Source organism: Myxine glutinosa, chromosome 8, assembly GCF_964187855.1.
Source record: "Myxine glutinosa chromosome 8, kmMyxGlut1.1, whole genome shotgun sequence".
Lineage (NCBI taxonomy): Eukaryota > Metazoa > Chordata > Myxini > Myxiniformes > Myxinidae > Myxine > Myxine glutinosa.
Window position 1 is genome coordinate 89,861,843 of NC_136268.1, and position 25,720 is coordinate 89,887,562.

General features: G+C 52.5%; 1 protein-coding gene and 1 long non-coding RNA gene across 2 annotated transcripts in view; both read left to right on the forward strand.

Moving 5' to 3' along the window:
• Positions 1 to 25,720, forward strand: part of LOC137416665 (cadherin-23) — a 311,457-nt gene that overhangs the window by 123,494 nt on the left and 162,243 nt on the right. The window contains exons 15-16 of the mRNA XM_078783975.1: positions 3,870 to 3,875; positions 5,399 to 5,548. Of these exons, the coding sequence (XP_078640101.1) occupies positions 3,870 to 3,875; positions 5,399 to 5,548 (156 nt within the window). The remainder of the gene's footprint in view (positions 1 to 3,869; positions 3,876 to 5,398; positions 5,549 to 25,720) is intronic.
• On the forward strand, positions 19,756 to 20,035 carry LOC144893300 (uncharacterized). Its single transcript, XR_013624348.1, has 2 exons — positions 19,756 to 19,883; positions 19,991 to 20,035. It is a non-coding gene; the product is annotated as an uncharacterized LOC144893300 (long non-coding RNA).

The following is a 25,720-nucleotide window of genomic DNA, read 5'->3' on the forward strand; positions in this document are numbered from 1 at the left end:
GGAGAGCAGTATTCCATTGAGCTGCGGATGAAAGCCTTGTATGTGGTGAGGAGCTCAGGTTTGCCAAGGAAGGACTTCGCACGATGGAGGATGCCCAGTCAGCGACTGGCTTTGGAGGCCAGATTTGAAATGTGGTTTTCCCAGGAAAGATCATGGCAGATAGTGAGACCCAAAAGCTTGAGTGACAGAACTTCTTGGAGAGGATTATTCAGAAAGTGGATGGGAGGGTTGTCCAGTTGGTCTTTTCGGAGAGACATCGTAAGAGTGTGAGATTTGTCAGGATTGAACGACATGTTCCACTTGTTTGCCCAGTCTGTGATTTTGTCCAGGTCTGCAGAGAGTGAGGAGGCTGCAGACTGCCAATCTGATGAAGAATGGCGCGACAGAGAGTAGAGTCATCAGCAAAGAGATAGAGAGGATTTTCAAGAGAATCAGAGAGATCATTGATGAAGACCAGAAAAAGCACAGGGCCCAGAACACTGCCTTGGGGAACTCCAGCCTGAACAGGAAGAGGAGATGAGAGAAGCCCATTCAGGGCCACACGTTGACTACGACTAGAGAGGAAGTCCGCCAGCCATGTTTGGAGATTTCCATGGATACCAAAAGAGGCGAGTTTGGTGAGCAGAGCGGGGTGCCAGACCGTATCGAAGGCACGTGAAATGTCAAGGGAGACTGCTCTAATTTCCTGTTTGGCATTGAGGACCTCCATCCATTGTTGAGAAAGCAGAAGCAGCATGTCCAGAGTGGAGTGTCCAGGTCTGAAACCAAATTGATGATCAGAGATCAAGCCATTGGAGAAGAGGAAAGATATCATATCTGAAGCAATGATGGATTCCATGACTTTGCTGATAATTGGGAGAAGGCTGATTGGTCTGTAGTTGCTGGGATCTGTTTTTGCACCTTTTTTGTGCAAAGCGGTGATGTTGGCAGATTTCCAAGCAGATGGAAGATGACCGTGAGCAAAAGAGAGGGTGAAGGGAACAGAGAGAGGGAGTGAAAGAGCGGAAGAACAGGATTTTAGGACCCGTGGGCTGATGCCGTCAGGTCTAGTTGCAGAATCAGAGTCGAGGGTTGACAGAAACTTTTCCACCTTGTCAGGAGGAAAGGACACAGAGTCCAGGAGCAACTGGGTACGACTGGGTACGGTGGGTACAGAGAGGGATGGGTTTTGTGCACAAGATTTAGAGGCAAACACAGAGTTGAGGCATTCATTTGACCAGATGCCACCAGGATTTGGAAGAGGGAGACAGATAAGAGAATTCGGTCCTGAGAACAGAGAGATATTTTTTCCTGGCTCTCCTGAGGGTGGACACACACTTGTTTCGGGCTTTGTGAAAGGAAATGAGATTTCCTTCCGTTGGATTTGCTTTCCAGGAGACGAAAGCAAGTTGTTTCTGGGCAATAGCCTCACCACAAGAATCTGTGTACCATGGACGGGAGGAAGGGTATGACAACTGAAGACGAGATGGGACAAAACTGTGCATGAGAGAGAGCAATTTACTTTGGAAGAATTCCCAGGATGAGTTGATGTCAGAGGTGGTAGAGATGGGAGACCAGTCCAGATGATTGATGGCTGCTTGAAGACCGTGCCAGTTGGCCTGAGCGATATTCCAGACTCGACGACACTGAGGAGGCTCTCTGAGAATGGTCAGAGAGATGTCCACTTTAACAAGCACATGATCTGAAGAGCCGATTGGAGCAGAAGAAGAGCAGCAGACATTTTCAGGGAAGTTAGTCATAACCAAGTCCAGAAGAGGAGATGCTCCGTTGACTGAGATCCGGGTCGGGAAATTGACAGATTGTGTCAGTCCCAGTGAGTCACAGAAGTCCTTTGCTGAAGAGCCATGGCTGGTGAGAGAGGTACCCACACCCAGCCAACTGGCATGGTGACAATTGAAATCACCACATATGAGGAAGAGAGAGTTGGGATGGGTAGATGGAAGTTGGTCCATATTATCAGACAGCGAGATGTAGATGGAGTCATCACTGTTTGGTGAACGGTACAACACACATATGAACAAAAGGTGGGAGCGAAGGGGAAGCCGTAGCCAAAGGTATTCCTGGGGGTGAGGTGGAGAGAGGGCAGAGCAGGGCGAGTGAGGAAGAGATTTGTTTTATAAAGATAGCAACCCCACCTCCAGGACGAGGCTCAGGTCTATCATACCAGAGGAGGGAGTAACCTGGGAGAGATACCAAGGAATCAGAGACATCATGAGGGAGGAAAGTTTCTGTTAAGCAGATCACATCTGGTTTGTCAGAAGCAACCTGTATGGAGAGATCAGTCAAGTTTGAGCGAAGGCCCCGCATGTTTGAGGTCCATACTGTTAAGGAAGAGGAAGGGGGAGCATCGCATACAGAACAGTGGGGGGGGGGGGGGGGGGAGCGGTAGGGTAAGATGTGGAAGAGGAGGAAGAGGTAGGGAGAGCTGTTGAAGGTGTGTCAGAGATTACAGAATAGCTTGGAGAAAAGGAAGAATGGGGCGGACAAAAGGTTTGAAGGTGATTGGGTGAGGCGCAGTGAGGTGTTATTTGAGGAGGGGGAAGAGTGAGGCAGAAGGTTGAGGGAGATGAAGGTGAAAGTTGGAAGGGGAAAGAAGTGGGGAGGACGCTTTGAGGAGGGGTGAGAGGGGAGTCTAGGAGGGGAGGGGCGAGGGAGAGTCTCGGAGGGAGGGGTGTGGGGGGAGTTTAGGAGGGAAGGGGCAAGGGGGGAGATTTGAAAGGGATGGGTGATGGGGAAGATTTAGAGGGGAGGGGCAAGGGGGAAGATTTGAAAGAGATGGGTGATGGGGATGATTTGGAGGGGAGGGGCAAGGGGGTAGATTTAGAGGGGAGGGGTGATGGGGAAGTTTTGGAGGGGAGGTGTGATGGGGAAGTTTTGGAGGGAAGGGGTGATGGGGAAGATTTGAAGGGGAGGGGCAAAGGGGTAGATTTGGAGGGGAGGGGTGATGGGGAAGTTTTGAAGGGGAGGGGTGATGGGGAAGATTTGGAGGGAAGGGGTGATGGGGAAGATTTGGAGGGGAGGGGCAAGGGGGAAATTTTGAAAGAGATGGGTGATGGGGAAGATTTGGAGGGGAGGGGCAAAGGGGTATATTTGGAGGGGAGGCGTGATGGGGAAGTTTTGAAGGGGAGGGGTGATGGGGAAGATTTGAAGGGGAGGGTTGGAGGGAGGGGAGGGGTGTGGAGGTGGTTGGAGGGATTAATGGCAGACAGTAAGATTTCAAGGAGATTGAAAGGGAAGGTTCTAATGTCGTGTGTAACGCCAGCCTACCTTTATTGTCTGGTGATGGTGGCACTGGCAGAGAGACAACAACAGAGGTTGCAGGTTTGTAAGAACAACTGTGCCAGGAGGATTGTGGAAGTGAAGAGGGTGGATAGAAGGAGAATGGATGAACTTGACGGGGAGTTTGGTGAAATGCCGGCTGAGATAGGCTGGACATTTGGTACGGATGGTGGAAGAAAGAATGGAGAAGAGAGCGGAGGGTTGAGGGAGCAAGGTAGGAGGAAAAGGGGCAGACCGCGGTTGAGATTGGAGGATTGTGTGAAGAGAGATATCAGTGAGGTGGGGGTGGTTGGAGGGTGGAGCGAGTTGGCTGAGGACAGAGGGAAATGGAGGAGTATCATGGCCATGGCAGGGTCGGAGTTTGGTGCCATTGGACCTCACCCCTTATAAAGAAAAGAGGAGCAGAACAACATAGGGTGGGGGTTGCGGGAGACATTAAACTGCTCATCTCATCTACTAGCATTGATCACCAAGCTTCTCATATCTGTGGACCCTTAAGGTTTGGTGGCACCTTTTGAAAAGAATATATCTTTGGTGTGGTACCATGACAAAACTCCAAATGATGTATTTGTCTATAGCCGTTGTTGTAGAACTTGGTAAAGGGGCACTTTCGTTTGTGTTAGCACACATGTTATTTTACACACCTCCGGTGGTTATTATTATTATTACCTCCGCCAGCATTTATTTGAAAACAAACACTTTCCATTTGGCTTTAGCTTCAACAATTGATGAGGGTTAAGCAGCAGAGAAAGTTGCAAGGAACGCTTCATTTCAGGAAGGGGGAGTGTGGGTAGGAGGTGGATTTGACTTGGTGCTTGCAGGGAGGGACGCTCTAAATTTTCACCATCTATCTATAATTCCAGTAATCTCTGTGTGTGTGTGTGTGTCTGTATGCGACCGCTGTTTCTCGACAACTACCGGTCCGATATACTTGAAACTTGCCAGGTATATTGCTGGGGACCCGAGGATGTGCCTTTTCAAGGTTTTAAATTAATCGGAGAAGTAGTTACCGAGCTATGGCGATTTCTTTACCAAACTCCGCAAGCCGTTCGCTTTGGACCAAACCATTGCATGTAAATAGAGGGGGGGGATTGTCACCGTACTCGCAAGCCGTTCGCTTTGGACCAAACCATTGCATGTAAATAGAGGGGGGGATTGTCACCGTACTCGCAAGCCGTCCGCTTTGGCTTTGCGAATGGACCAAACCATTTCATGTAAATAGAGGGGGGGGGATATAATTTTAGATATATATATAGTACGGGCATGCCCTAGTATTTACAAATGTAAAAAATACAGTACATGCTCCCTAATAGGTATGTACATGTGTGCAGGTGTACTGTGCCAAATGCTCTCCTACTGTACCTGTTTCCTTACGAACCACCTTTAGAGGCCATTTTTCCCCCGCAGAGCAGGGGTTGGCCTTTTTGGGCACCGTGGTCCCCTTTTTGAAGCAATGTTCTACGGCCGGATGCCCTTCCTGCCGCCAACCCTGTTAGTCGCCTCTTGCGACACACAGGGAATTACCAGTGAACTGGTACTCAATTTGCCGACCTCGGAAGGATGACAGGCTGAGTCAACCCCCTGGCGTTAATTCAGCGATCGATCGGGATTTTTAAACCCAGGATCCGAGGATCCCAAGCCGGAACCCTAACCGCCAACACCAGGCACATTTTTCCTTATACACTACCTTTTTGTATGGAGCTCATAACATTTGCTGCCAGGATCTTTATCTACCTGGTGCTCAATTCTGTCAATCTTTGATTTGTTCATTTCACTCAATAATATGAGGTGTGTGGTGTAGCTCAGGTCATTTCCTACCTTGACATTCAAACATATAATGAAGCCTATACAGAGATAAGTCACATGATGATGGCTTTAGAAAACCGCTTAAAAATGGGGAGAAGGAAAGCAACTTTCAACCGTAATTTTTAAAATAACATGTGTGCTATTTATATAAACAGGATGTTCGTTTATTTACACATATGAAGACAATTATAAAACAAAAGCAAGTGCAAAGGTAAAACAAAGCATTGTGTAGTCTTAAACATTATCCAATCACATATGCGAGGATGTTTCTATACCTGCAGTCCCACCTGCCATTCTTGATGACACCTTACAGGCAGACAATGCAGCCTTTTCACTGCAATTGGCAGGGGACAACGCAAAGGACTTCCTTGTGATTCCAGGGGCAGCCCGAGGAAAAGCAGACGTGTCTTTTCGAGTTGCGATGCCCCTGGATTTTGAAACCGTGCCATATTATGACTTTATGGTGAGCGATTTGATCTCATTTCCTGTATTTACATGTAATATATGACTGTGTACTACATAGTAGGGTTCTATACTGATAAGCAGTACCCTTTGATCCTATAGAGAGCTAAAACATGGCCGACATGTATGATGTAGCCTCAAATATGCTTCTCTGTCTGTTTAATGACTCTCAATGGGTTAAATTATCATTCAATTTTTTAAAATAGTATGAGTTCCCATACCAGGAACTTCAATGCAAGAAGAGGCCATTAAGTCCATCAAGCCTGTGCACTGTTTGCCAACCTATAGTTGTTTTTCCGTGCTCTATGCTTTTTCAATGCTGAGTGACAAGGAGGGAAGCAGCATGTCTAATTGGTATTGGTTATTATTATTATTATCATTATTATTATTGGTTATTGGTGTCTAATTGGTATTGGTATTGGTATTGGTTATTGGTATTGGTTATTGGTATTGGTATTACTTGGCTGGGGTCGGGTTCAAACCACTGACCTTCCAGACTTAGAGCGGACTCTCTTATCATTACACTGAAGGAGCTGCGCTCCAACGCGAGTCGAAAGAATTGACGCGACCAAAGACGGAATTCGTCCGAGTTGCTTTATTGAAACAAAACACCTCAGGTATTCTCACAAGCCCGTTTATCGGGCAGCAATATATATACACATTTATGCCGGGGCGTTTGCCCGGGAAAACCGAGACCGGGCATGCCCGGGTGTCAAGGGCGAGTCCTGGAAAGGCGAGTCTGGACATGCCCGGGCGTCCTGGACGCGGCCTGGCAAGTCGAGGCTGGGCGTGCCCGGGCGCTCTGGGCGAGCCCTGGAAAGGTGAGAGCGGGCATGCCCGGACGCTCTGGGCGAGCCCTGGAAAGGCGAGTCTGGACATGCCCGGGTGTCCTGGACGCGGCCTGGCAAGTCGAGGCTGGGCGTGCCCGGGCGCTCTGGGCAAGCCCTGGAAAGGCGAGAGCGGGCATGCCCGGAAAAGACGAGACCGGGCGTGCCCGGGAGGTTCGGGAGTGCCCGGGAACAGCGAGTCCGGGCATGCCCAGGAGAGGCGCGTCTGGGCCCGTCCGGACGAGCCCGGCATGGCGATCGCGCCCTGGCCGTGTCCTGGCAGGTGCAAGGCGATTGTGTACATTCAGCGGGAACCGCTACACACGCCCTTCCAGAATCGACCTGCACCGGCAGGGTCAATTTAAGGGGGGTCCGGATGACCCGGCCGAAGCGACCCCTGGAGGGTCGTGGGGGGGGGGGGGTCCGATCTGGTGGTGGGTGGTCGAGCGGGGGGAACTGTGGACGGGGGGCGGCCTCGCCGTGGAGGAAGGGCCAACCATGGTGGTCGGTCGACGTCCACGTGCGCCGGTTTGAGGCGGTCCACAGAGATCCGGTCCGACTGACCGCCGACGTCGACGACGAAGGACTTGTCGCCCCGTCGCAGGACCCGGAAGGGCCCGTCGTACGGCGGCCGGAGTGGCCCCCGGTGCACGTCATGACGCACAAAGACGTACTCCGCTGTGCGAAGCGCCGGGGGGACGTAGGACTGGGGGCCACCGTGGCGGGACGTTGGCACGGGGGCAAATCGTCGGGCGGCCTCCTGGAGGTCCGAGCGCTGGTGTGCGGCGGACCAGGGACTGGTAGCGTCGGGCACGAACTCGCCCGGGACGCGGAGCGGCTGACCGTAGACGAGCTCGGCGGCGGACGCCCGGGGGTCCTCCTTGGGGGCCGTGCGGAGGCCCAAAAGGACCCACGGCAGCCGGTCGGTCCAACCGTCGTCCTGAAGGCCGGCCATGAGTGCAGCCTTCATGGAGCGGTTAAACCGCTCGCACAACCCGTTGGCTTGGGGGTGGTAGGCCGTGGTGCGGTGCAGCGTGACCCCCAACGAGCGGGCGACCACGCCCCAAAGTTCGGACGTGAACTGTGGGCCGCGGTCGGACGAGATGTACGCTGGTGCGCCGAAGCGCGCGACCCAGGTGGCGATGAACGCCTGCGCCACGTCGGCGGTGGTGGTGGAGGTGAGGGGCACGGCCTCCCTCCACCTGGTGGTCCTGTCCACCATGGTGAGCAGGTGGGTGAACCCCCGCGATGGGGGCAGGGGACCCACCAGGTCCACGTGGACGTGGTCGAAACGCCGTGCAGGCACGGTGAAAGTTGCTGGCGGGGCCTGGGTGTGGCGGTGGACCTTGGCCCGCTGGCAGGCCGTGCAGGCGTTGGCCCAGTCGCGGACGTTCCGTCGAAGGCCGTGCCAGATGAAACGCGCCGACAGCAGCTTCTGAGAAGCTTTCCGGCCCGGGTGAGAAAGGCCGTGGATGGAGGCGAAGATGCGGCGCTGCCAGGAAACGGGCACGATGGGGCGAGGCTGGCCCTGGGAGACGTCGCAGAGCAGGACGGTGCCCGCGAAGGGGATGTCGGCCAGGCGGAGGCCCATGTCCACCGCCCGGAGGGCCTGCACCGAGGTGTCGGTGGTCTGGTCGGCCGCCATGAGCGCGAAGTCCACGCCGAGGTGGACCGCGTTCGCGCTGGCCCGAGAAAGACAGTCGGCCACGGCGTTGCCTTTGCCGGCGACGTGCCGGATGTCCGTGGTGAATTCCGACACGGCGGAGAGGTGGCACTGCTGGCGGGCCGACCACGGCTCCGTGACTTTGGCCATTGCATAGACCAACGGCTTGTGGTCGACGAAAGCCGTGAACGGGCGGCCCTCCAGGAGGTGTCGGAAATGGCGAACGGCCAGGAATAGACCGAGCAGCTCGCGGTCGAACGTGCTGTATTTTAGCTCGTTCGGCCGGAGTTGCCGGCTGAAAAAAGCGAGTGGCTGCCAAACCCCGTCCACCCATTGTTCATGGACGGCGCCCACCGCGTAGTTGGAGGCGTCCGTAGTGAGGGCGATGGGCGCGTTGAGCACCGGGTGAGCCAGCAGCGTTGCGTCGGCGAGGGCCCGTTTTGCGCTAGCGAAGGCCGTGTCCATGGCCGCGGACCAAACGATGTCATGCTGGGCCGGCTTGCCCCAGAGGGCCTCGTAAAGGGGCCGCATGAGCTGAGCAGCGCGGGGCACGAATCGGTGATAAAAATTCACCATGCCGAGGAACTCTTGGAGGGCCTTGATGGAACGGGGACACGGGAACGTGGTGATGGCCTCGACCTTGGTCGGCAGCGGCACGGCCCCGGTCTTGGTGATGCGGTGGCCCAAAAAGTCAACGGTCGTCGTGCCGAAGTGGCATTTGGCTGGGTTGACAATTAAGCTGTGCTCGCTGAGGCGACCGAACAGTGTTCGGAGGTGGAGGAGGTGCTCGGCGCGGGACGTGCTGGCGACGAGGATGTCGTCGAGATAGACGAAAAGAAATGGCAGGTTGCGCAGCACGCCATCCATTAAGTGCTGGAATGCCTGGGCCGCGTTCTTGAGGCCAAACGGCATCCTCAAAAATTCGAACAGGCCGAACGGCGAGATGACGGCCGTCTTCGGGACGTCGGCCGCCCGGACAGGTACCTGGTGGTATCCCCGTATCAGGTCAATTTTGGAAAATATGACCCGTCCCGCCAAACGGGCGGAAAAGTCCTGGATGTGCGGGATCGGGTACCTGTCGGGGGTGGTAGCGTCGTTGAGGTGGCGGTAGTCGCCACACAGGCGCCATCCGCCCCCCGGCTTTGGCACGATGTGCAGTGGTGAGGCCCACGCGCTATTGGAGCGCCGCACGATGCCGAGGTGCTCCAACGTGTCGAACTCGGCCTTTTCCATGGCGAGCTTGGCCGGGTCGAGGCGGCGGGCCCTGGCGTAGACCGGCGGGCCCGTAGTGGGTATGTGGTGCTCGATCCCATGCCACACCGCGACGGCCGAAAACGTCGGCCGCGTGAGGGCCGGGAATTCCGCGAGCAGGCGAGCGAACTCATTCGCCGTCGGGAGGGCGCACGCCAGTTCGGTCGGCGCGGAGCTGCTCATCGTGCACGCCAGGGAGCTGAAGGTCTCGGCGTTGACAAGGCGACGTCGTTTGACGTCGACCAGCAGCCCGTGCGCGCAGAGGAAGTCGGCGCCCAGCAAAGCCATGGGGACGCAGGCGGTCACAAAGGTCCACTGAAAGCGCTGGCTGCCGAAGCAGAGGGTGACGTCGCGCGGGCCGAAAGTGCGTAAGGCCGAGTCATTAGCAGCGACCAAAGAGGGGCTGCAAACGGCGTCCCGCCTGTCCTGCTCGGAGGCGGGTATGACGCTCAGTTGGGCGCCGGTGTCACAAAGGAAACGCCGCCCGGACGCTTTGTCCCGAATAAAAAGCAAGTTGCCCGAGTGGCCGGCGCTCATGGCTGGGAATGAACGCCGGCCCGGCCGTTTCCCGACTTGCCGAAAGTGCACGGGGGTCGGCACGTCCGAGCCTTGTGTCCGAACCTGGCGTGGTAATAACACCACGCCTGGTCAGGTGGAGGCCCCGGCCGTCGTATCGGAAGCGGTCGGCGCTGCGTGGCGGCCGCCAGTTGCACCGGCAGTTCGGCCTCCAACCGCGCAGGGCGCTCGGGCGTCGTGGGCGTCACCTCGGACGGCGGCAGGCTCCAGGTAGCCGCGCCGATGTGTTGGCCCGCCGAGGAAATCTTATCGGCTTCCCTGGCGAGGGCGCGGGGATCGGTGATCGACGTGCCAGCCAGGGCAAGGCGTACCGGGTGAGGCAGCTGGCGAAGGAACAGCTCGCGGAACAGAAAATCCGGAGAGTGCTAACCGAGCAACGAGAGCATATAGTCCATGCGCTCGGACGGGCGCGTGTCGCCGAGCTCGGGCAGGTCGAGCAGGCGCCGTGCGCGTGCCGCCGGTGAGAGGGCGAAAGCGTCGAGGAGGAGCGTCTTCAGCGCATCATACTTGTCAGCAGCCGGCGGGTGCTCGAGGAGGCTCAGGGCGCGGGCCGCGGTGGCGGAACCGAGCGCTGCCACGACGTGGTGGAAGCGGGTGTCGTCCGCGGTGATGCCTCGCAGGGCGAACTGGGAGTCCGCCTGGGCGAACCAAACAGCCGCATGAGCCTCCCAGAAGGTAGGCAGTTTAAGAGTCACTGCCGTGTCCATGTCGGTAGGTCACCAGTGAAGGAGCTGCGCTCCAACGCGAGTCGAAAGAATTGACGCGACCATAGACGGAATTCGTCCGAGTTGCTTTATTGAAACAAAACGGCTCAGGTATTATCACAAGCCCGTTTATCGGGCAGCAATATATATACACATTTATGCCGGGGCGTTTGCCCAGGAAAACCGAGACCAGGCATGCCCGGGTGTCAAGGGCGAGTCCTGGAAAGGCGAGTCTGGACATGCCCGGGCGTCCTGGACGCGGCCTGGCAAGTCGAGGCTGGGCGTGCCCGAGTGCTCTGGGCGAGCCCTGGAAAGGCGAGAGCGGGCATGTCCGGATGCTCTGGGCGAGCCCTGGAAAGGCGAGTCTGGACATGCCTGGGCGTCCTGGACGCGGCCTGGCAAGTCGAGGCTGGGCGTGCCCGGGCGCTCTGGGCGAGCCCTGGAAAGGCGAGAGCGGGCATGCCCGGGAAAGACGAGACCGGGCGTGCCCGGGAGGTTCGGGTGTGCCCGGGAACAGCGAGTCCGGGCATGCCCAGGAGAGGCGCGTCTGGGCCCGTCCAGACGAGCCCGGCATGGCGATCGCACCCTGGCCGCGTCCTGGCAGGTGCAAGGCGATTGTGTACATTCAGCGGGAACCGCTACAACACCACTGAGTCTGGTACAAACAATTATAGATGGGACAACTATCGGGGACGCCTCTTTATGGTGGTTGTACCCTCCAAACGCAAATATGGGGCCAAATCTTCCCCATTCTTTTCCGCTGCTCGGATTCCTCAGGGCAGCGCGGTCATGGCCAGAGTGCCGATCGGTCTCCATGGACCTGCTCGTTCCCTCTTGTCCCTTTCTCTCTCTCTCTCTAACTCTGTCATGGCCCTGACTTCATGAAGGCAGGATTACACCATCCTAGATGTGGGGGATCTGTGGGTCGATCCTGGGAGATCCATCATCTGTCTCCGTGCCATGCCACGGGCTTGTTCGAGAGAATTCACGATACAACAACAACAACAACAACAACAACAACAATAATAGATTGGAAATTATTGCTCAGGCTTGAAGGGCCTAATTGCCTCCTCCTGCATTGATTTTTTTTGAAATATAAGGGAACTTTCTCTTTTTAAAAGTTTCAAACTGTTTCTCATGTAAAGTATTTTCCCAGAGTTGTAAAATAAAACAAAAGCTTTTTTGGATGAATATCACGCGTATCCGTTGAGTAAATGCTGGGAAGTTCCCATTTTCCAACAACCGATTATCACTTCTCATTGGCACTCCATCACCTCCTTTCTCTGGATCGTGATGCCCTGAGGCTAAGCGATTGACGACAGTGTTCACACACACACACACGCACACACGCACGCACACTTAATTAATTGTACAGTATCGGTTGTTCCTAAACTTAAATATAAATAATTTAAAGGATTGTTGTAAATGATGTTAATTTCACAACATCCCATATTCAACTTTATTTAAATTGCAAATCTCAAACATAGTTTCTCCACCTAAAGCAAGAACGTTAACCCGTAAGCAATTGACTAGTTTCCCGACTGCATGGATCACACACACACACACACACACACACACACACACACACACACACACACACACACACACACACACACACACACACACACACACACACACACACACACACACACACACACACACACACACACACACACACAAACTCTCTCTCTCTCTCTCTCTCTCTCTCTCTGTCTCTCTGTCTCTCTGTCTCTCTCTCTGTCTCTCTCTCTGTCTCTCTCTCTGTCTCTCTCTCTCTCTCTCTGTGACCAGAAGGAGGATTTGTTTCATGCTTATGTACAGTGTCGTAGACTGACATCGCTTTTCTTGTTCCTTGAATATCTTTTTCACCAATTGTCCTTCCCTTTCAATATGCATATGTTTATATTTGGTGTGTCTTTCAGGCCCACATGTAGAGACGTGGGTGTTCTTCTCAATTTTTTGGTTGCTGTTGCAAAATATGCGATATATAAATCTCGGAAAATTAAAATAGATAACGGCTATGGCTCTGATGCTATTTCTATTTTTAAAGGGTTTGTCTCAACACGACTCAAGCTAGAATTTGATTTCTTTGTCAGTAATGGAAACGTCCAACTTTTTGAGAGAAAGTGGTGTATTGGCAATGTTCTGTGCTCAGTCGATGATTCAAAAGTGGTAATTACTTTATAATTCCTGATTGATTTGACTTTTTTTCTTTGGAACTGATTGCTTGCATATATGTTTCTTCCTGTGTCCTTGAATACATTTCTCTCTCTCTCTCTTAGGTTTTCGCTTAATTTGCTCTTGATGTATTTATAGCTCTTGCATGAGCATTTCCTTTAAAATTGGTTGTGGTTTTGTTTGTGTCTTCCCCTTTGGTTTGTAAAATATATATTTTTCTAGATTTGCTGGTTTCTTTTAAATACCCTTTGCTCTTTTTGTGGTGTCTTCATGATCCTTATGCAATTTCTTTAAACTGGTTGCTATGTTTTTTTTTACAACTGCTTTGTGAAATGTGTTTTTTTTACAACTGCTTGTGAAATGGCTTTACATTGTTTATAATAAAAGGACACAAAAGTCAAGTCTCTCTCCCTCTCTCCTCTCTCCTCTCTCCTCTCTCCTCTCTCCTCTCTCTCTCGTCGGTGCGTTGGGTGTAGCGTCATGGCGGCTGTGAGCAACTGCTCGGTGTTTTGGTAAGTCCGTTGTGAGTTTTCCCCCCCTCCCCTGCCTCCCCTGCCTCTCCTTTTCCATCCTGTGTGCTTCGGCATTGTGTTTTCATCCGTTCTGCACCCTTGTCTTCGAGAGAGAGAGGATTGAGAGCGAGCCCATTTTGGGTGCGGCCTACTGGCTTTGACGACGCTTTGTAAGCCTTTTTTGTGCTTATAATGCACGTTTATTATTTACTTTAGTTCGGTTATTTCGGTTTGATACCTTCTTGTCCGGTTCGGACAAGGGGGGGGGGGGATTTCGCTGGTATGGCGAATACACGCTCTCGTTACGAGGCGTTCGAAAATTTAACGCGTAAGCAAGCATTCGCATGTGTTCCGCCTGAAGGAGCTCTGGCTGAGGACATCATCCTTGCCGTGGGATCCATCATAGGAGACGGTAATGTTCGTGCGGCATCACGAATGAACCAGAAATTTGTTGACTTCGTGTCAGAAGAAAAACTCGTTCATGACGTCGTTAGTACCGGTCTAACCATAAAAGGGGGTCATTATATTACGGTATCCCCTATGGATACGCCGGCGACCAAGATAACAATATCCAACGTTCCACCGTTTATGCCAGGCGAGAAACTCCTATCCGTTCTGTCTCGTTATGGTAAAATTGTTTCCCGAATCTCAATGATTCCGCTCGGGTGTCGCAGCGATCGTGTCAAACACGTAATGAGCTTTAGGAGGCAGGTGTACATGATTCTCCCGGATCGCGGAGCCGATACAGGTTTAAATATATCCTTTAAAGTATCGTTGGATGATCGGGAATACCACATGTATGCTTCCTCAGCCTCCTTAACTTGCTTTAATTGTGGAGAATTCGGACACGTTAAAAGATTCTGTCCTAGGGCCTCTTGTCCGAAGTGTGGTGAACCGGGACATAACGAAAGGGTTTGTAAAAAGGCCAATCCCTCCACCGCGCCTTGTGACACCCCGACCATGCTCGCTGACACCCGGACCGTATCTCCTGTTACCCCTACCGTACCTTCCGTCACCCGGACCGTATCTCCTGTCACCCCTACCGTACCTTCCGTCACCCGGACCGTACCCTCTGACACCCCGACCGCACCTTCGGACGCCCCGACCGCACCTTCGGACGCCCCGACCGTACCTTCTGACACCCCGACCGTACCTTCTGACACCCCGACCATACCTTCTGACACCCCGACCGTACTTTCTGACACCCCGACCGTACCTTCTGACACCCCGACCGTACCTTCTGACACCCCGACCGTACCTTCTGACACCCCGACCGTACCTTCTGACACCCCGACCGTACCTTCTGACACCCCGACCGTACCTTCTGACACCCCGACCGTACCTTCTGACACCCCGACCGTACCTTCTGACACCCCGACCGTACCTTCTGACACCCCGACTGAGTCGTCTGTCACACCGGTGCTTTTCGATTCAAATGTGATGACACCCACCGATGTGACTGACACAACTAGCATTGCCCCCTTTCCCGAACCCATGAACGAAGAATCCATAGTGTATGGTAAAAAGCGAAGAGCACCAGCGCCAAGCAGTTTCGCTGGTGCTGCAAAGAAGGCGGTCATGGGCGGCACCATTTCCGGTGCACATGTGTCCGAGTGTCCCTCTGACATTTCCTCACTAACTGAGTACATGAATACCGTTGTCAATGACACCAGTGAGTCTCATTATGTAAATGAGCCGAAAAATAAAATTTGTACCTCTCACCTGGAAGTTTCCGAGTGCGAAACCTCCAGTGAAAGTATTACCATTTCCGAGCTGGGAAATGTTTTTCCGCTTGTCCCCCCTTTAAATACCGAGCAGACTAAGGATTCAATAAACGTTCCCACTGTACAAACGGGGCCGGCAAATCTGAGTTTGCTGGGATCTCAAACCCAAGCTCCGACCCCAGATACAAATATCCACCAAAGTGTTAACGAGTGCTCTCGGGAACACCTTGGGAAACTTGTGAAGGTGCCTCCAGACAAGACCGCGGGGGCAGCGGGTAATACCCCAGATCCTGACGACATGTTATCTGACGTGTCTGAGTCCGAAGATGACATTGAGGCAACCGCGCTGTCACAAGCGATGACAGGTCACTCGCAGGTATCCCCTCAACTCATTCTTACCTTCCTTAACGAAACGTATCGTCACCGCAACATTGTCATTAAAGACTATTTCCCTGACTTGGCTGCATTCATGTGCACCGCAAAGTCAATAATCAAAGCGCGTGAGGATTTTGACCTGACGAAATCTCAATTCCACAGGTTAAGAAAGTTTGTTACCCGAGCAGGTGCGGAGTGTTCCCAAGCACAGGGCGATTTCATTACCACGGAATGAAAAACATTTCCTTTGCGACCTTAAACATGAATGGTGGGGGTGCAAGTCACCTCCGTCAGGCCCAAGTCAAAAACTTGTTTGACCGTAAAAAGGCAAATGTTCTTTTACTACAAGAGACCCACATCACACCTAACGTGGAACATGACTGGTGCCAAACTTTCAAAGGGCAATGCTATTTTAGCAATCTGTCAGCCTCATCTGCTGGGGTTGGGTTTTTTCTAAAGCCAGGTCTAGCTTTTGAGTCTTGTCATTTTCAGGAAGTCATAAAAGGCCGGCTTATTTCCCTTCAGCTTGCACATCAAAACTTCCGCTGTACCATTTTCAATGTGTACGCACCTAGTGAGAGCAGGGACCGAAAGGCCTTCTTCACCTCCATGGTAAACCACCTGAAATCAGTTGATCTCGACCAATGTGTGTGCATTGGTGGTGACTTTAATTGCACCTTTGACCCTTCGAAGGATAGAAACTCTGCAGAACCCCACCCCGAGTCCCATGCGGACCTATCCCGTTTCTTTAAGACGGCCGGTCTACTGGATGTTTGGCGATTGCATCACCCCAACATAGTCCAGTTTACCTGGTGTCGATGTGCCAATGGCCGGGTGTCTTCGGCAAGACTCGACCGCTGGTACATTAATGTACCCTTTAGGAACGTCGCGGCCTCTTCAGGTTGTTTTCCGTCATTGTTTTCAGACCACCATATGGTAACCTTAGATCTTTCTTTTCCTCGACCCACATGCAGAAATAGTTACTGGAAGTTTAACGTTAAACTTTTAGAAGATAGTTTATTTACAGACTCCTTTCGTGATTTCTGGGCTGAAATGAGTACTACAAAATCTTCTTTCTCCTCAATTAGTCTCTGGTGGGATAACCTAAAGGCCCAAATTCGAGTATTTTGTCAACAATTTAATTCGCACTGTACCAATGTAAAACATATCACGATGGCTTGCTTGGAAGCAGACATCTTAAGGTTAGAGAGCAAGTTGGCCAATGAGAGCAACCCAGTGAACTATCGGTTGCTACTCGAGAAGAAGGCCCAATTAAGGGATTTGATCCATGAAAAAGCAGCGGGCACACTAGTTCGGCTAAGAATACAAAATATAAAGGTTTCAGATACCCCAACTAAGGCTTTCTTTCACCTAGAAACTGTAGAGAAACCAGCACGACTTATATCTTCGGTTTTGGACCCAGGGGGGAACATCCTAACAAATCCGAGTGATATAAGATTAAATGTAATCGATTTCTTTTCTGAACTTTTCAAGGCCAAAACAGTTTCTCATGAAATGATTAATGTTTTGACCTCTCATCTTCCTTCCGTGGCTGAGGCCCAACGTCTGGAACTGGATGCTCCAATTACCCTTCCAGAGCTAACCGGTGCACTCGCTGAGATGGAGTCGGGAAAAGCCCCTGGCATCGATGGCCTACCGGCTGAATTTCTTTCGGCATTCTGGGACATTTTGGGCCCAGAGCTGCTCAATGTTCTGGATGCATCTCTTTTATCCAGAGAATTACCGCTCAGTTTTAGAAGAGCAGTACTCTGCCTGCTACCCAAGACTGGCGATCTCCGACACCTGTCAAACTGGCGTCCGATCTCTTTGTTGTGCACGGATTACAAACTGTTTTCCAAGGTCCTTGCGAACCGGTTGAAGACAGTTATTGGGGACCTGGTGTCACCTGATAAAAGTTGCGGCATCCCTGGCAGATCCATCTATGACAACATATTCCTAGTCAGAGATTTGTTAACTGGTAAATGTGTCAAAGAGGATTTTGGATTGGTGTTTCTTGACCTTGCAAAGGCCTTTGATAGCATTGATCATGAGTTTTTGTGTCATGTGTTACAAGCTTGCGGGCTTGGCACTAATTTTAGAGCCTACATAGCTTTGTTATATGCAAACATCTCCAGCTTGATCAAAGTTAACAACGAATTTTGCCCACCCATAAAGGTTCAGAGAGGGGTAAGGCAAGGTTGTCCACTTTCAGGTCTATTATTTGCCCTCGCCTTGGAGCCCCTCTTAATCGCCCTCAGAAAGGATATCCCTGGACTTGTCCTTTCTCCAGGACACCCACCTTTGACCCTGTCAGCTTATGCCGACGACCTTTGTGTCATTATAAAAAGAAAATGCGACAGTGACGCCATGGCAAAGTGTTTGTCGGACTTCAACCTTGCCTCATCATTAAGGTGTAATTGGGGGAAAAGCAAGGCTCTGTGGATCCCCTTTCCAAAAAATGACTTACCTATGCCACCGTTATTACCACCACCTCCCCTTCCTGCAGAGCTAGTGTGGGCAAACGATGGCATCAAGTATTTGGGCGTCTTCCTCGGTCCTCCTCAGTATGCCCAGAACAATTGGGACAGGATCATTGACCAGGTAGATGGGCGTTTGAGCCGATGGAAAAGAGCTCTACCCCACCTTTCCTATAAGGGTCGCGCGCTAGTTGTCAACAACCTCGTCACTACCCTTTTGTGGCACCGGTTCATCTGCCTGCAACTACCGGAGGTTTTGCTCCAAGCTATCCAGAGGAAACTGGTGGATTTTTTTTGGGGAGGCTACCACTGGCTTCGACCCAGCGCCATATGTTGTCCCTTGGCCGAGGGTGGTCATGGCCTAGTCGATGTGAAATGCCGCCTGTTGGCCTTCTGGCTCCGCTCCATCCAACGCTTGCTTTATGCAGAACACCTACCAGGAAAGCCCTTAGCCTGCTCCATTCTTCAACGAGCTGGGAGGCTCGGATACGGACAGGAACTTTTCCTGACCAACCTTCAACACGTCGATACATCTCTGCTCCCAGTCTTTTATCAGAGCCTCTTGAATGCCTGGCAGGGCGTTTCGATAAGTCGCCAAACAGACTCGTATGGCACTAACATGTATGCACACGAGCCTTTATTTTTCAACCCACTTTTCCCCGATATCCCGAGGAGTCGCGACTTCTGCCAGCATTTTATAGTGGCCAACATCCTGAAAGTGTGTCATCTCCGACACGACTCTGGACAGGGATGGAAGCCTGCGAACGAGCTGGCGGACCTAACAGGTGTTCGGTCCAGGAGACAAATCGGGAACATACTAAGAGCGGTGATCCGAAGGGGCCACCAGCTAGGCCTACATTGGACGCAGGACGCAGAGGTTGAGCCCACAGTCCCAAAATTAGGTGTCGCTTTTACCCCAAACGAGCTGCCCCCCATGAGTGCAGGGTCACCCCCCTTCCATGTTATGAGCAGCAAGAGTATTTATAGGTCTTGTGTGAAACTTCTTCTTGGGGACCCACCTCTAGCTGGGGTTACCCGGTGGAAAGGACTCTTGCCTCCCGGTCGCCCCTCTGAGCCTTTATGGGATACAATGTATGCTGGACTTATTTCTAAAAGAACAGGTGACCTTCAGTGGCGTTTGGCCCACTGGATTGTTCCTTCCAATGCTGTCATTCGTTTTTTTTCCCCCATTTCCGGCTGTTGCCCCTTTTGTCCGGTGAGGGAAGATTTGTTTCAGGCTTTCATTAATTGTGAAATACTTTCTCCTTTGTTTCATTGGTTAAATTTTATTTCCCATAGATTGCAGGTTACCTTTTCTTTGAAAGCTTACATCTTTGGCTTTCCTCCCAAAAAGGGAACCACATCTATTGTATTCGGGTTCCTAACCGCTACTGCTAAACTGGCCGTATACCTGTCGCGGAAGGCGAAGCTGGGCGGCAGACCCATGCAGGAATGCAGTATTATGGTGTTTTTTAGTTCGTTGGTGTCAGCAAGGCTCAAGCTTGAATTTGGCTGTGTCCAAACTGCAAACGACCTTGCAAATTTTGTTGTGACCTGGTGTGTTGGAGGGATTTGTGAGGTCCAAGATAACAAATTGTTAATTTCTGTATAATACAGTGCGGGTGTTTCTTATACACTGTTCCATGCTTCTCCTTGCCGGCGTTTCCCCCCCCCCCCCCCCCTGGTCTTGACCTACTCTTTCTTTCTTAAGTCTCTCCTCAGGGTTGCAGATGCGATTGTAAATTTGTACATATATAATTATGCCTAGTTTAGAAATTATGCCTAGATTTTCTCCTCGTGTGTTTTTTTTGGTATTTGCACCTTTTCTGTCGCTTGGTTTGCAGTGCACCGATTGTTTTTTCCTTCCGGGATGGCTATGATTTTACTGATTTTCCTGGATGAATTGCTTTTGGTGGTTGTGGTGAAAATGTAAGTTGAACCCAGGTGTGACGCTCACTTAAACCACTGGGCGGTGTCTATAAGACCTCGGGACGTCCGCGACTCGAGGCCACTCCTGCGACTTTATACAATGACATGTAGAATTGAATGGTACGTACCCACTTATATTCTAGGCTTGCTTGCATTGACTGATATATCCAATCTTTCTCATATGATGCCTTGCTCCTGACATATATGTTGCATGGTGTATTTTACAGGATGATGTTACGATCTAATTGAAATTAAACCTATCTATGGGACGAGTTGTGGATTTGGTTGATTTTCACAACACTTAATTTCAATTATGATCTTCGGAAATGGCGGGACACGAGTCTTGCGATGGCCGGATGAACGCAGATCACAGACGAGCGTTCCCGACATTCTCCGCGCTCCTGCGAGGCCCACCTCGGAGAAGAATGACCGGCGGAGGACCCGTCGAGCTAGCTCCAGCTACGGAGCTCCGACTACTCTCGCCGCCGGTCTGCCTCAAAAGGACCGGATGCGATGGGGACCTCGCAAGCCTTTTGCGGGACCGCGTCGTCAAAACGCGAACTGCTCTCCTGAGGCCCGAACGCCGGAGCAGGCATGACGGACTCCGGCAAGACGCCTGGAGAACGATGCTACTGGGCAACGTCCTGCAGCCGAAACCCCGTCGGAACGACGGACCCGCTTGGAGCCGACGGCCCGACCAACTGATTTGCGTGCCTCGGCCCGAGATGAGATGACCACGCGAGTGTTCACGACTCCCTTGACTGTCATGCCGTGCTCGGAAGCACCTCCACGCGCGAATCGCGCGCGCGGCACCCGTCGCGTGCACTACTCTGTGAGGCCTACGAGAGGCCTACGATTCCGATCGCTGCTCGGAATCACCTCCTCCTACACGCAGCCACGCTGCGCCCAACGCGGGCGCCACTCTGCGAGGCCGGCGATTCCAATCGCTGCACGTCGGAATCACCTCCTCCCACGCGAAGCCACGCTGCGCCCAACGCGGGCACCACTCTGCGAGGCCGGCGATTCCAATCGCTGCCTGTCGGAATCACCTCCTACGCGCGAATCGCGCGCTGCCCCATCGCGGGCACAACCCGATCAATCGCTGCTCGGTGGAATCACCTCCTATGCGCAAATCGCGCACTGCGCCCTTCGCGGGCACCACTCAGCGAGGCCGGCGATTCTGATCGCGGCTCGTCGAAATCCCACCTACGCGCGAATCGCACGCTGCCCCATCGCGGGCACAACCCGATCAATCGCTGCTCGGTGGAATCACCTCCTACGCGCAAATCACGCACTGCGCCCTTCGCGGGCACCACTCTGCGAGGCCGGCGATTCTGATCGCGGCTCGTCGAAATCCCACCTACATGTGGCTACTCAACGAGGCCGGCGAACTCCGCTGCCCGGAATCGCCTCAATGGAGGCTCGCTTGGCACCATTCGAGGACTCGCCGCAGCACGGATGAGTTTCTAAGGACGTCGAGCGGGACCTTCATAGCCTTTCACGACACTCGGGCTCATGCTTATGATAGATGATCGTATACCATGTGTATTCTATATGACTAACTATGTCTAAAACTCCGGACAAAACACGGCCCGAAAGCTAAACAAACGAGACGCTACTTCAGGGCGTGATATGTATTCGATCCTCTGACCCGAAAGCTAACAAACGAGACGCTACTTCAGGGCGTGATATGTATTCGATCCTTTGACCCGACAGCTAAACAAATGAGACGCTACTTCAGGTCGTGCAGTCTATCGCTGCCAAGCATGCTCGCCCTCTCGACTCGGCGTGCTCGCCCTCTCGACTCGGCGAAGCCGCACTGGTTCAACGGGCCGAGCTCAACTTTCGGTTTCCCTCGTACGCGGTGCGCCCTAGATAATACTTTTCGCTCATCGGCCGGGTTCGTATTCCGTACACCGATCTCGAGCCCGCTCGAATGCTGCTGCCCAAAGGACGCGAGACTTTAGATTCCGGAGTGCTACTTTACTCCGTCTGGGGATACCGCTCAGCTGGAACTCGCCGTCAAACCCGCCCGCACGCGCCCGAACCAATTGATGACGTCATCGACTAAATCACGCGTTTGCTTTACAGCGCCATTTAACTGTTTCCCGCGCTTGCGTCATCAGAGTTCGTCTACCTGGGTACCTCTACAGATAGCAGAAATACTCAATCTGACCGCCCCTGCCCGAAAGTGCGTGTCATAACGTGGCGGCCTTCGAGGGCGACTAGCCAACATCGAGGACTTATGCCGTTAATCGATAAGGCACGGGGCATTTGGGGGTGCACGGTGACCCCATGACATGGTGACATTGAGCATTGCGCCCGACTCCCTCGTCTCCTGAGCAAGCCACGTGGGCACCGGCCCGCCGGATCGCCCTTGACTCTGGGCTTGTTGCTTCTAGGACAGGTCTCCTGGCTCGCCTCCACACATTTCGAGACTGCGAGACGCCTCGCCCGGCCGCTGCCTGATTGCGTTCCCTCTGACCCAGACTGTGAAGGTCGCTCGACTTCGGTGCGCGGTGCGCGGCTGTTATCTCACACTTCACGACGGGGGGGGGGGGGGGGGGGGGGGATGAGTGAGGGGGTGAGATGAGGCAGATGATGGTCCATCCATCCGGGCCATCCTCTTGGATGTCGATCCATCCATCCGGGCCATCCTCTTGGCTGTCGATCCATCCATCCGGGCCATCCTCTTGGCTGTCGATCCATCCATCCGGGCCATCCTTTTGGATGTCGATCCATCCATCCGGGCCATCCTCTTGGATGTCGATCCATCCATCCGGGCCATCCTCTTGGATGTCGATCCATCCGGGACGTTTTCCATTTCTCGATCTCGACGTTTTCTCTCCGGGACAATCCCTCCGGGACGGTAGCCGTAGCCGGTATCGCCGGTATCGCCGGTATTAGATAGCCGGTATCGCCGCGTAGTCAATAGGACGGGCCATGGATACAATCCATCCGGGACGTTCTCTCGGTAGCCGGTAACCGGTATAGCCGATCTTCTCCGATCCTCTGCGCGCTGTGCTGCAGGTCGGGAGATTCTGCGTGCTTCGCTGGGAAGGCACTTTTCGGTCGTTTTGTGCGTCGTCATAACTGCCGTGCTGGTCGTTCGGGCAGCCTTCGGAGGGCACTCGTGGCAAACGTTTTGCTTGAAACTATTTGCCGGAGCTTGTAATTCGTACGCGCTGCCGTCAGAGAGCGCTCGGGTCTCGTGATTTCAAAACAGGGGGACTCCGGGGTATCGCGTAACTCTCGTTATGGCTCTCATCGGTTCTCTCCCTCGGCAATTCCATGACATGGATCTAATGTGGATCGACCATGTACCCTTGGGAGCCAAGGCAGGTACAGACTTACTGTAATGGACTTACTGTAATGGCCTCCTGTCATGTAATCTTACTTACTGTTACAACTCCTAGGCCGGTACAGACTTACTGTAATTGACTTACACTGTCATGGCCTCCTGTCATGTAATCTTACTTACTGTTACAGCTTACTGTAAAGAGGCTTACTGATTTACACATCTTCCACATCGACACATCTTCCTGTAATGTGTTGCCTTGCGACGAATAGACATGGCTTACTGATTTACACACAGCTTACTGTAAAGAGGCTTACTGATTTACACATCTTCCACATCGACACATCTTCCTGTAATGTGTTGCCTTGCGACGAATAGACATGGCTTACTGATTTACACATCTTCCATATCGACACATCTGCCTGAAATGCGTTGCATTGCGACGAATGGACATTCGCTCTTCGACAAGGTACACCTTATGTAACGAGTTGCATATCGCAAAGGTACACCTTATCCAGCACATAGGCCTGTGAGACTAGACTATTGTGACCCACAGGCTCATCGTCTGCCAGTATCGGACATGTTTGCTAACCAGGCTATGAGTGCGCCTAGAGAACATCTGCCGTCCCTCCCTTCGCCTGATACACCCCTGCCTGAAGCGGTGAGGGCACTGAGGTGCCCCTCCGACACCTGCCTCCAGCGGCTACTCCGAAGCAGGGGACTCCGGATTTGGGGACGTCGTACCCGGTAGTTTCCAAACCTGTGCTGGCAGGGTAATTCGCCACACTGACCTCTACGGATGGACCGACTGACCTGTACTACTGATAATGGATTTGTTTCGTATAGCGCTTTCCAGGAAGCCCTAAAGACGCTTTGACAGTGTGCGAAACATAACACAATGGCGCAAAGACAAGAATCAATAGGGATATTTCTTTGACACCCTAATAATGATATAATGACTTCCTCTACCCATTAATGCTGACACGCGCTCGCTTCCTGCCTAGTGGCAGCATAGCTCTAACGGCGGGGAGAATGTGGTGAAAATGTAAGTTGAACCCAGGTGTGACGCTCACTTAAACCACTGGGCGGTGTCTATAAGACCTCGGGACGTCCGCGACTCGAGGCCACTCCTGCGACTTTATACAATGACATGTAGAATTGAATGGTACGTACCCACTTATATTCTAGGCTTGCTTGCATTGACTGATATATCCAATCTTTCTCATATGATGCCTTGCTCCTGACATATATGTTGCATGGTGTATTTTACAGGATGATGTTACGATCTAATTGAAATTAAACCTATCTATGGGACGAGTTGTGGATTTGGTTGATTTTCACAACAGTGGTACTCTTGTTTTATACTTTTATAATAAAAAGAGCTTAAAAGTCAAAGTCTCTCTCTCTCTCTCTCTCTCTCTCTCTCTCTCTCTCTCTCTCTCTCTCTCTCTCGCGCCCCCTGCTGGTCGTTTGCATGCTGGTTGTACTGTCATGGCGTCTGCTTGTGGAGGCCTGTGAGTGCTCTGTGTTGTTGCTCCATTCCCCCCCCCCCCCCCGTTTTCCCCCCTCTGTGTCCTTGTACCTGTTCGTGGAGTCTTCCTGGTGATTCCCATATACGTTGAGACGGGAGAGAGAGCCGGAGAGCACAGGGTGATCGCTGGTAAGGGTTCGCCGTTTTTGGGCGTCGCCCGATCGGTGTTTGCTCCTTCATCTTAAACCTCTATTTCCTTTTTTTCCTTTCGTTTATCCTTCCTTCAGTTTGTTTTGTTGCCTCCCTTTTCCGAAGTTAGGGAAATCGGAGAGGTCTGATTGCTTCCCATTCCCGGAGTTCGGGTAGGGAAGATTGTATTATATATTCACCCTCCCCGAGTTGGGGAGGGGTTGTAAGTGCAGCTGTTCCAGCATGGCAGCTGCACTATCTCGATTTACGGCCTTTCAGAGCCTGACCCGTAAGCACGGGTTCTTTTGTGTACCTCCGGAACGTGAGGTTAGTGTCGAGGACGTTGTCCTCGCAACCGGTCGTGTTGTCGGGATCGACAAGGTTGTTGCCGCTTCGCGGATGAACAAGCGGATCGTTATTTTTTTGTCCGACGTGGATTGTGTCCCACAAATTGTCGAACAGGGTTTGACAATCGATCCAGATTTATTTGTAATGATTTCCCCACTAGATAGCCCAGCGATAAAAGTCGTGATATCAAATTGCCCCCCATTTGTATCCGACGATGTACTAATTAAAGAGTTGTCCCGATACGGTACCATCGTGTCTCGTATCTCCATGATTCCCTTCGGGTCACGAAACAACGATTTAAGGCACGTGGTTTCATTCCGGCGGCAAGTGTTTATGATTTTAAAAAATTCCCAGAAGGATTTAAACCTTATAATAAAATTAAAACATCAACAGAACGAATATACAGTGTACGTGTCCACCAACGTTCTAAAATGTTTTGGCTGCGGACAATTTGGGCATGTTAAGCATGACTGCCCCCGAAAAGAGAATTCTCCACAAGTGCAACCTCCCCTCCGAACCGGGAATAAGCAACCCCCCCACCTTCCCACCACCGGTCCAAACCCTCCCACCACTGACCCAAGCCCTCCCACCACCGACCCAAGCCTTCCCACCACCGAACCAAACCTTCCCACCACCGAACCAAGCCCTCCC